Source organism: Catharus ustulatus, chromosome 1 (genome assembly GCF_009819885.2).
Source record: "Catharus ustulatus isolate bCatUst1 chromosome 1, bCatUst1.pri.v2, whole genome shotgun sequence".
Taxonomy (NCBI): Eukaryota; Metazoa; Chordata; class Aves; order Passeriformes; family Turdidae; genus Catharus; species Catharus ustulatus.
The window spans coordinates 107755305-107766674 of NC_046221.1; the positions used below are offsets into that span (position 1 = coordinate 107755305).

The 11370-nt window shown below is 40.5% G+C and overlaps 1 protein-coding gene across 6 annotated transcripts in view; it reads left to right on the forward strand.

Annotated features, from left to right (window-relative positions):
* Positions 1–11163, forward strand: part of PPP4R1 (protein phosphatase 4 regulatory subunit 1) — a 63853-nt gene extending 52690 nt beyond the window's left edge. For all 6 annotated transcript variants that reach the window (XM_033054052.1, XM_033054070.1, XM_033054061.1 and 3 more), the window contains 8 exons: positions 2775–2870; positions 4144–4329; positions 5790–5951; positions 6510–6610; positions 6993–7113; positions 7214–7348; positions 8346–8487; positions 10132–11163. In XM_033054052.1, coding sequence (XP_032909943.1) covers positions 2775–2870; positions 4144–4329; positions 5790–5951; positions 6510–6610; positions 6993–7113; positions 7214–7348; positions 8346–8487; positions 10132–10295 — 1107 coding nt within the window. In that variant the 3' untranslated portion in view covers positions 10296–11163. The remainder of the gene's footprint in view (positions 1–2774; positions 2871–4143; positions 4330–5789; positions 5952–6509; positions 6611–6992; positions 7114–7213; positions 7349–8345; positions 8488–10131) is intronic.
* The last annotated feature ends 207 nt before the right edge of the window (positions 11164–11370 follow it).

Sequence of the window (11370 nt, forward strand, 5' to 3'; positions counted from 1 at the left end):
TGCTTTAAAAGGATGCTCTTAATCTGTCAGTTCCTGTTTGTTACTGGCACTGAGTCAAGTCCTCGTTTTACAAGTGAGTGTATATTATATTGGTGACCTAGAATTCTGGCAATCAAGCTGTGATCTGTTGAGCAGGTAGCCTGTTGCCTCTAGCAGTGAAGAGACCACTGATTTTCACAGGTGGTAGTTTAGTGGGGGTTTTGTTGTTGTGGTGATTTTTTTCTTCTTGGCTTTTCTTGGGTTTTTTAAGTCTCAGCACAGCAGTGTGCCAGTAAGGTACTGGACACTTGACAGAAATCAGACTCTCCAGCATTTCATATTTGAATGCACCTTGCACAGTTGTGCACATAGACCACTAAGCAAAACCACAGTTTGCTTGTCCTTTGGCAGCTGTATTGGCTCATGAAGGAGTTAATGCTGCATATTAAAGAGAGATTTGCTATTTAAATGAAAATAAATGGTGTAATAGCATGGACCAGTAGGATTTTGGGACATGATGAAGCTTGTTTCTTGAGAGTAGCTGTTTTATTTTCTTTAGGTTGTATGTTCTCTATAAGGTTTGATAAGGAGGATGGGTACTGGAGTCTGTTTTAATTTGGAGGTAGAGGGAGAAAGGAAACTGGGCTAAAACATTCCCACTCCTGTCTGTCTCTCTCTAAGAATAGGATGGATGCCAGGAGGAGATGGACTCCTGACACTGACCTCTTTTTTGTTTGGGCCAGCTGCCCTGTCACCAGCACCACCTGTCCTGATGTGTAACCCTTGACACAGAGCAGAGATCTTGGGAGCACAACCCCAGAGCTCTTACTACACAGCCAAGGGAAGCTTAACCTTAGAGATCTATAAGGCCATGACAGAGATTTTGCATTTGGTACACAGGAAGCTTTCAGGCTAAACTCTGCTGAATTTTCATGTCCTGGCTCTCTGCAATGCTGTTGGGTGTGTGCATGGAAGAAGTACAGACAGAACTTCATTTTCAGGGGTAGAGATACAGCATAACCTAAATACTGACTCATGGCTGTCATTCTTCTCTACTGAAGCTCTTCCTCTCTGGAATGCATATTTGACTTTAAAAGTGGCTGGATAAAAATGTTCCCATTTGTGACACCCTTCATTATATTCAGTTGTTTGACTTAGTTCAATCAACAAAGTATGATTTTTTTTTTAAGCTGAAACTTTTGTAACTGAGGTAACAGGGAATGTGCGATGGAGTCCTTTCATTTTTATTGTAACAGAGTGAATGACTAATCTCTGGGTCCCATGCAGACTGGCAACTCATGGAAAGCACTGTGGCTAGGGTGTACTGGCTGCTTCCTAATTCCTTGATTTGCAAGACATCAAAGCTGGTGACTGGCAATGCTGAAAATAATCTCTCTTTCAGGGAGGAAAAAGCCCCAAACAAACAAAAGGCTAAAAAAGAGTGAAGGAGGAATTGACTGTCAAAGCTAAAAATCCTGCAGAGATCGTTTTCAGAGCCTCCGGAGGTTTTATAGTTGAAGCTGTGTGCTGCTGGACACATTTAGTTATGGAGTTGCTTGCAAATCTGTTCTTTCCTTGGCTCTTTACTACCTTCTTGCTACTGCTTCCTAAGCTGACAGGTGACATGGACTGCTGTGCCAGAGATATGCAATTGCCTCACAGCTCTGCCTGTTCTTTATCACCTGTAATTATACCTCGGCAACTAAAATTGCAGCCCAGTGCTTAGATGAAAGCAGCTTGTGGAGAAGGAAAAAGCAACTGTCTGAAGCCAAACCAAGGAAGACAGATTGTATCCTGGAGCCTTTTTTTTGAAGAAGTTTGTAGTTTGCTGGAAAATTCTTGTTGTCAAAACGATCTGAACAGCTGGTGGAAGTAGGCATGTTCTTGTTGCTTGTGTTAACCCTAGGAGCATCCCCTGCAGCATATGTGAATAGATAGATAGATACCTTGGCTCAAATCTGCCACAAATGCCTTTGTCCTGTTCCACCACACAACAGCGTGATCTGCTTTTCAGATACTCATTACATATTGCTCAAAATTAATGTAAAAAAATTCAAGCCCATTGTATTTGTAACCAAAGCCTTGGTGCTGCATCCCCCCAGCAGCAGAGTTTACTGCAGCCCATCTCACCTCTGCCACTGTTCTCAAACAGCGTCTCAGCTCTTATCCTCAAGGCTCAGATGTGTAGCCTGGGTGCTAAAATTGTTGCTGAATATTATTTTAGTAGGGCTGCTGAGAGAGCTGATGACTCTTGTCAGCAGCTAAGGCCAAGTAGGACTCGGTTTTATAAGGTGAAGCTTATCCAGAGAAGATTATAGAATAATCACCCCCAGGAAGGGTACAACAGTATAAGTCTCATCAGGTTCTACTCTTGAGTGTGAGGGTGGCTTTGTTTTGACCTTTTTCTAGCACAAATCCAAAGCAAGAAATCCAGCAAAATCAGCTACAGGTGTTTCCTCATTTTTCATTCAGGGGAGAAGCAATGGGACCCACATGTTGGTTATATTTTTCTTAATACAGTCTCAAAGGTACTCCTCTCCCATGATTTTCATTCCATAAGAACCAAAATGGAGCAGAGTAAGAGGAGCTTCTGTTTGAAATTGAAAGCAGATTTATCTTGCGGACCTTTTGATTTTGGGCTGCAGCAAAATTGTATTTGATATTAAAACATGTATTCCTTTAATCTAAGAAATAGGCTCCGAGGCAAGGAAAGTATTTCTTGATGTTGGTATTTCTTTTGTGTTTAATCTTAGAGTGTGTTTTGTGTGACCTTTTATTTTCATTTTTTTTAACAGAGTATGGATTCTACACTTCACTATATTCATAATGATTCAGATTTGAGTACCAACAGTAGTTTCAGCCCTGAAGAAGAAAGAAAATCCAAAGTACAGGTAAATGACAGTGACTTCTGGTTTTCTTTTATGTTGCAGATAAATGAAATTTTTTCATGTATATGGGGATTTCCTTTATCCCCTTTTTCATTCAGTCGTTTCTGACATGATACAGTTTCTATTAAATACCTCTTAATTAAATAGTTTAAAAATAGTCCTTGTTTCCAGAGTTAACGACTTCATTTAGCAGTTGCTTCTGTTACATTTATGCATGAGAGATAACAATATTATTTTGACATAACAGTTGTCATAGATCTTCAGGCTCTGTTTCATTTGGTTTACTTTTCTGTGGAAGCCATACTGGGAATTAGGTTACTGAGGAAACAGGATGTTTTTTTAATTGCATGTTTTGAGAGAAACCACCCCCACCACTTGATAGCTTTTTGTAGAACATTTTTGAAAGTGTTTCATTAAGGTGGAACTGCCTCTGGTATTTTTTTCCCAATGGAATCAAATGTTTGCTCTTCCATAGTCCAGTATTACGTTGCTATTGTGCATCAATGTGATTCCTTGAGTAGGAACCTCGATCCCTCACTTGTTCTTGTCAGTGGAGCTATTCAACAGCTGTGTTAGGAAAATGGTCTTGTGCACCCCTTGATAGAGTCAGTCCCTGACACAGCAGAAGCAAAGGCAGTAGTGATGTCAGCACAAAGAGGTTTTCACAGAATTTTGGTTCAGATGCTTTAATTCCTCAGTGGACAGAAGGATTGGTCTTCACCAGGGATCTCTTTGTCTCTGCAGAAGCCTCTTCCTCCCTGTTGACTGTTCGGGGAGTTTGGAAGCAATATTGAACACACTGTACTCTGCTCACTCCCCTTCCCTGCCTCCCCAAGGCATTTTAGTTTAGTTTTCTTCTCTCCACCTTCTCAAGATTTTGAGAGAATTAGGAAAGGTTTTTTTGAGCAAGTCACATAATTTGTTGTTCCTCTTATCTTTATGGATGACATAAAACAGCCAGTTTACAACTCACGTGAGCCTGAATGTTTGCAGAAAGGTAGAATGCAGTCTTTCCATTTCCTGGACTCCCTAAGAAGAGTGGTTCACTTGCTCCTGTGTTGTTCTGTATATCTTCAAATAGCCCCCAGTCATGTTATTGTTTCTTTGGAACCTTTTGGTGGAACTTAGCTGATACAAAACTCTTGTGCTCTTCTAAAGACAAAGAAGACATTAAATAATATTCCATAGTTGTGGGAAAAAGTGCCCTGGAATTACAGTGAGCCTTATGAGGAGCAAGTGAAAATAGTGTGGATGCTCTGCCTTTCTCTTGCTGCAGGATGTTGTACCTCAAGCCTTGCTGGATCAGTATTTATCCATGACTGATCCGTCCCGCGCACAAACAGTCGACACCGAGATTGCCAAGCACTGCGCCTACAGCCTGCCTGGCGTGGCACTGACCCTGGGCAGGCAGAACTGGCACTGTTTGAAAGACACCTATGAGACTCTGGCATCTGACATGCAGGTGAGCTGGAGCAGTGAGCAGTCTGAAATCCTGTGATGTGACAAAGACTAACTGGAGCCTCTGTAGTGGTTTCTCATGTTTATTGGGTGTTGGGCTGCTGTCCTTTTTACACAGAGCCTTCCATTGCTGGTGTTATCCTGTAAGGAGTGAAGGTGTAGTGGTTTCAGGGGGTCTGTGGTGCTCAGGTAGTAAAGAAATGGGCTAGTTAGAGTGGGAGGTGGATCTCCAGTAGGAAAATGAGGAGGGGTTTCTGATTTCTGTGCATGCTTGAGATCTTGTGGCAGTGTCTGGGAGTCTCCTAGGTTTGAGAATTTGGGCTGTGCTGCTGTGTGAGCAGACATGCCCCTGCAGGCATGTCTGGAGCTCAGTGAGTCAGCCTCACACCAGGCCTTGGTGCCACATCCAGTTAGTCATACAGGAATAACATTGCTATCACCGCGCAGCAGCACTGCTGCTTTAAAAACAAATCCTGGAAATAACAGCATTTTCCTTGTTGTCAGGTGGTAAGGAGCCTTTTGCATTTTGCTGTCAGTTTACAGTTGTTTCCCAGACCTCCTTTGTTTCCTTTTTTGGAGATGCTCTTTTTATTTTTTAAAATATTCTCAGACTGATTCACCTCTCTTGAACTTGCTGCTTGCTCTGTCAGAGCAGCCGTTTTCAGTGATACATAGTGAGTAATTTTATACATGGCTATTGCTCATGTTTTCCAGGCTCCTTTACAACCATTAAAAACAACCAGCTAATAAATTCAAAACATAAGTAAAAACAAATTACCCTGTGTTCAGAAGTGTCCACAATTTATCACCAGTCTAATCTGAGTTAAGATTGGATCGCCAAACCAGGGCAAAAAGACAGTGCCCATGCTAATTGGAAAGTGCTGGCTAAAGAATAAACACTATTTTATTTTTAAAATACTTACTTGAAATAGTTACTCAAATTAAACAATGTGCCCTCAATTTAAGGTGTTTGAAAGCTCCACTGGTCCTTGGGCTGCTGGGCACTACGTGTGGAAGAAACTTCATCTATTATGGAAACTAAAATATTCCAGCTGAAATACTGGATATATATCTTACTCATTTAATATTAAAAACAGAAAAAGAGAGTGGAACTAATTTATGCAAAAGAATTTAAAGCAAAAAGAAATGTGTGCAAGAGCACTGATGTCAGGAATACTATTTTACTTCCTGGTACCTGGAAGATTAAAATATTTTGATGACTTGTATTTGAATAGTTCCTTGATATTCAGGTGGAAGAAATGGTGCCTTGTCATTTGTCTTCACTTCCATTTTCTTTTTTTTAAAAAAAAATTAAATTTCCAGTGTAATTTTCAGTTGTTTCATGAGACACACTGTAAAGATATTTGTAAGTAGTGAAATTTGGTGGGAGTCTAGCTTGGATACCAGCCCTCAGGTTCGACTGGAGCACTTTGAATCAGTAACATTGATTTATTTATGTTGCAGTGGAAGGTTCGGCGGACACTGGCATTTTCTATACATGAACTTGCTGTCATCCTTGGAGACCAGCTTACAGCTGGAGATTTAGTTCCTGTCTTCAATGGCTTTTTGAAGGACCTAGATGAAGTGAGAATAGGTGTGCTTAAGCACTTGCATGACTTCCTGAAGGTATGTCTGTGTTCGGCTCTGGTCAAGTGCAGTGACAGATTTTGCTTCGTTTCTTTGTATGCTCCTGCTTTTTACCATAAAACCCATGTAACTGGGAATCTCTGCAGATATCTGTTGAATATTGGAATATATGTTGCAGGAGATCTGTGTTGCTTCTACTTTTTTTTCTCTGAAGAACTTTGTTCATGTTTATTCAGTATATGAATGGGTTTTTTTGAGGGCTCTAATCTGCCTACACAACTTGTCAAATTTCTGTAGAAGTTTCTCTGTAACTGCCTCATTTCTGGAGCTGGGAAACACAAATTCTAAAACTATCTTTTCTGTTTATGCCTCCTTCTTTAGTGTAAAAGGAGAGACTCATCACATTTTCCTTTCAGTAGTGCCCCATGTGATTTTACAGTCTTAAGCATTACAGGGTTTAACCCAGGAAAGCAGCACTGTTGCTAAAGATCTAAGGTTTTTTAAATAGAGTGTTTCATTAGTTGCATTTAAAGCCCTTGTTCTATCTACTGATTGTAGTCTGTAGTTGTTTATGTAAGTTTGTATTTACTGTTACAGCTTCTTCATGTTGACAAAAGACGAGAGTATCTTTATCAGCTTCAGGAATTCCTGGTGACTGATAACAGCAGGAACTGGCGTTTCCGTGCTGAACTGGCTGAGTATGTGGTTTTCTGAATTACTGGGTTTTTTTTGTTGTGGATGTTTAAAAATGTGAAAATTGGATAATAGATGTTTTGCAGTGATATTCTGAATTTCATTTTTTATTAGTAGTTGGTCCTTCTCCTCCTCCACATGTCCTCCTTGTTTAAAAATTCCCAGTAGTTGTATTGTCATTATTGTGAGTAAGTGGCAGTTTAATATTTGCAAGTGACCCACAGTCAAGCTGGTGGCACTGAAAAATAGAAGATTTTTCTTTCCAGTAACTTCATTATGGCCACATTGCATATTTGGTAAGTATTGTCATATAAATGATGATATTCAGTTAAGCTGCCTCTTTTCTTACTGTGATGTCCTCTCTTTGGTTCTTCTTCCATCTTGTAGGCAGCTGATTTTGCTTCTGGACCTGTACAGTGCCAGGGACATCTATGACTACCTGCGGCCTATTGCCTTCAGCCTCTGTGCAGACAAAGTGTCCTCTGTCCGCTGGATTTCCTACAAGCTGGTAAAGCAATCTAAATAAATTCAGGGTGTCAAATTCCTGAGTCGTGGTGGTCAGGAGTAATCTTTGTATTTACTTTCTTTTTTGTTCTCGTTTCTTCAAGGTTAGTGAAATGGTAAAAAAGCTGTACATGGCTTCAACACCAACGCTCGTGGTAGACCTCATGAATGAACTTGTTGAAAAGTTCTGTAGATGCCACAAATGGTCTGGTCGGCAGACTTTTGTCTTTATTTGCCAGGTGAAATGTCTTCACTTATATTCTGGGGGTTTTGGGGAGGTTGGTTTGTTTGTTTAGTTTTGTTCTTGGTTTGGAGAGTGGTGGTGATCAGAATTAAGGGGACTGGAACTCTTCATCTGTCTGCTGACGCTGTATTGGTGAATATTTGAGAATGTTGTTTGCAAGGGAATAGTTTCATGGCTTTTTTTTCTCTGTTTCTCCATAGATGAGTTTGAATGCATCTTTAGCTCAGCATATTAACACTAGGTCATCAAATCTGATATTGAAGATAGAGCACAAGTGTAGCAAAATAATCTCTGAGTTCGGAAGCTGCTTTATTGCTCAGCGTGAAGTGAGATCTGTATAATAAATCTTTAGAAATCAATCAGTAGTTGCTGCCTGTACATCTTTAGCCAGCTTGTGCAGCTTGGTCAAAACTGATACATTCTCAACAAAACAAACAGGAGTTGAAACTAGCTGGCATCCCAAGAAAATGGTCAAATTTGGAGGCTGCAGTTGAGGTGCAGCCTCAGAGCCACCATGGCTGCTGCCCAGGTGGACAGTTCTTTGAAGTGTTCGGGGAAATGTGAGCTTTGAGCTTATTTAGAGAAACGTTTTGGTATAAGAGGTGTTTATTGAGATGAACCATTTTGGTCTCAATATAGTACCTAGTTTAAACACAGACTAAATAAACTGTGAGAAGGATTGTAAAGGTCTTCTGCTTTTCTCTCCTGTTTTCTAGTGGTACAGTGATTAAAAAAAAGGGGGAAAAGGAGAGTTCTAGATTTCATACAAAATAAAGCAGGCTTCTAAATGAACCTGAATTTCCTAAATTTTGGTTTGCTTCATTGTGTCTGGGTTTGTGCTAGAAAATGCTGTACTGTGTGTTAAAACTTTTGGACATTACCTACTGTGTAGATGTGATGAAAGTAATAAGATCTGTTAGCTCTGATTTTGTGTTGAGATTTCGTCCTCCCTGTGCTGAAATTTGATGAAATTGCCTCTGTGTTCCTGCCAGACTATCAGTGAAGATGACTGCCTGCCCATGGACCAGTTTGCTGTGCATCTGTTGCCACACTTACTACACTTGGCATCTGACAAGGTTCCAAATGTTCGTGTCCTGCTCGCAAAAACTTTGAAGCAAACCCTTTTGGAGAAAGGTTAGTGGCAGAAGGAGTTGCAATGGGCTGACTGCATGGGGATTTTTTGTCCCTCAATTTTCCTAAATTCAGCTGGAAAAGAAGAAACAACATCAGATACGGGCTGCTGTTCCTTTTAGCATCTCTTTGGTGTGAGATATTACCTTGGCTGACATAAAGCCATGACCCTGTTGTGCTATCTGACCTGCTGTTGTGTAATGCTGAGCAAATGAGTTCTTGCTCATATGCCAGCCTGTTGTTTTGGTGTCATTTTCCATGAGTGAGCTAGAGTTGTCATAGAGGTGTTATCAGAAAGCACAGGTGAGCAGCTAGCAACTGTGAAGTTGTTGAACAGTGCCCTTTGTCTAATTAAAAAAAATAGTTGATGTTCTGTGTAATAAGAATAAGAAAGGAAAAAAATACAAAAATGCAAACCAGCATTTGTTTTCTCGCTGGGGGAGAAGCTGTTGTTTGGGCTTTATATTTTATGGTAGCAGTGGGAAGAAAGCTTCTTTAGATTCTCTTCAGGGAAATAAGACATGCAGCTCTCAAACTGCAGACTGTGCTTAGGAAAGCATCCCTGGTGCATCACAGGTGCCAGAGGAGTCAGCAGTGCTTGCAGTCCAAAGCACTGTAAAGGAAAATAGTATTAGAATTATTGGGCTGTTTTGTAAAACAGCAGAGTACCCACGCTTGGAATACTTTATCCTCTTCTGGTCACTCCCACTCAACACCATGCAGTGGCTTGAGGACTGCTGTAGGAAGGTGCAAAATGTCCCAATGCCAAGGATGCCAACACAGTGAGCACTGGGCTGATGGGAGCTGCCTTGTGCATGCTGACTATGAGGAAGCACATGGGGACAGTTGAGATGGATCAGCTGATGGGCAGTGATTTATCCTCTGTTAACTGGGCCAAAGATGTCACTGTTCTTCCTACTCTCCTGTGGCATTGGTGTTTTTGTGTCCCCCACGTGGGTGGTTCACCTCCATTCTGCATTGCCACTACGTAAGCTTATGGCACAGGTAGTCTCTGCCTCACAGGTGTTCTGTGCATAATAAGGCACAGTGGATAGATGGGGAAAGGCAGATTTAAAAAATCAGTTCAGGAGTTTTTAAACCTCGATTTCAACTGATCTTCCTGTGAACCATTTGTAGTTACACTGCTTTTATGCACCTTGTGTTCTGTAGTTCATTGAAACTGTCAAATGTTGGAACTTCTTCCACTCGTATTTCATGTTATCTTAGCTCTATCGTTTGATTATTACTTGGCAAGGCTGGCAGGGAAATGGAGTGACACGGCCATGGATTGATGGTATTTTTCCTCTGTCACAAATACAAGCATTCTCATCTGGAGTTGCTTCCAGGCTTTTCCTTCCTCTCTGGCCATCATTTGTCACCCCTGTTATATTGAAGGGCTGTAGAAATCCTGTACTTGAACAGCATTTTTAGAGCAACTGTGCTGTGAAACATGGAATGATTTTATTTTTAAGGGTGAATTTATAGATATATTTGGAAGTGTGTCCTGTGTGCCTGCTCAGATATTCCAGTTGGACTGTAAGAGTGCACTGTCCTCTGAAATTTTGTATCTCATGGGATATGCTGAGGTTGGCACTGCAGTATCTTCTGTCCTTGCTTCCCATAAGTTCTGTGCATTTTCTCTTACAGAGTATTTCCTGAATTCTGCCAACTCTCACCAAGAAGCTGTGGAACAAACCATTATGGCTCTTCAAATGGATGGTGACAGTGATGTCAAGTATTTTGCGAGCATCCACCCTGCCAGTACCAAAATTGCAGATGATGCCATGAGCACTGCTTCATCAACTTACTAAGTTCTGAACGTTGCTATAATTAAAAAAAAAAATTAAGCTATCCTCAAATGCTTCTAAAATGGTTGATTTAGAGCAACCTCTTTGGAAGGAGGGATTTCTTGCCAGATTTAACAGGTGGATGTTATCTAAACCTGATAACCAGGGATTTTGAGTCAAGGCAAAGTAAACATACCTGTGTCAGCTTGACTTTAGAAAACACTGCTCAGAGGATTATTTTTGCCACCGAAGCCTTAAATCTTCTGTCTTCCTGAACAAATGAAACTTGAATTGGCAGATCATTTTCATTGTAGAGAGGATGTGATGATTTCCAGAGACCTGCATTGTTTCTCCTGAGGAGTTAACTTAGCAAGTATTTTCTGTAGCAGCTGATAGGCGGGATGGCCAGAGAGGCGAGTTTGTACAGGGACTGAGACCTCCAGTATTAGCGGTAAAGTTTTTATCAGTCAAGGACTTGATTTGTGTGCAGCTGGGCACACCCTTAAGTGGGAATAGCTTTGATGTTTGTAAATGGGAAAAAGTAGAAATTTGGATTTCTCTTAAGGGCTCAGTGCTAACACTAAACTAGAATCTGATTTTAATCCTTAAATGCAGCATATTGCTGTACCCATTAGCAGAAAACTTTGCTGAGTACCTGTGTCCTAATTATTTTCATGCTGGTCATGACCTAAAGGAAATTTATTAGCACATGTACTTTAAGTCAGGTATTTTTAACTTGATCATGATCAGCTCTGAAGGTGCAACTTTTTTCTTCATATACTGTACATATCTGTGAGCCTCCTTGGAGTGCTGCAGTCTTTAATCATGTTGTTTAAAAGCTGTTGTGATACAAGTTGTTCTCTACTTGTCCAAATAAAATTTATTAATAAGATTGAAAGAAATCTTGTGACCTTTTTAAGACATTAAAAAAAACAAGTTTGAAATTTAAGTGGAGTTTTTCTTTCAGTTTTCTGCACTTTGGTGGCTATTTCAGGGGCAAGGGGTTTGGTTAATGATCATGAAGAACTCTGCTTTTTGAGATGGAATATGTTACAGCACAGATGTACTTTGACTATGTTGTTGAGGTTTTGCTGGATTC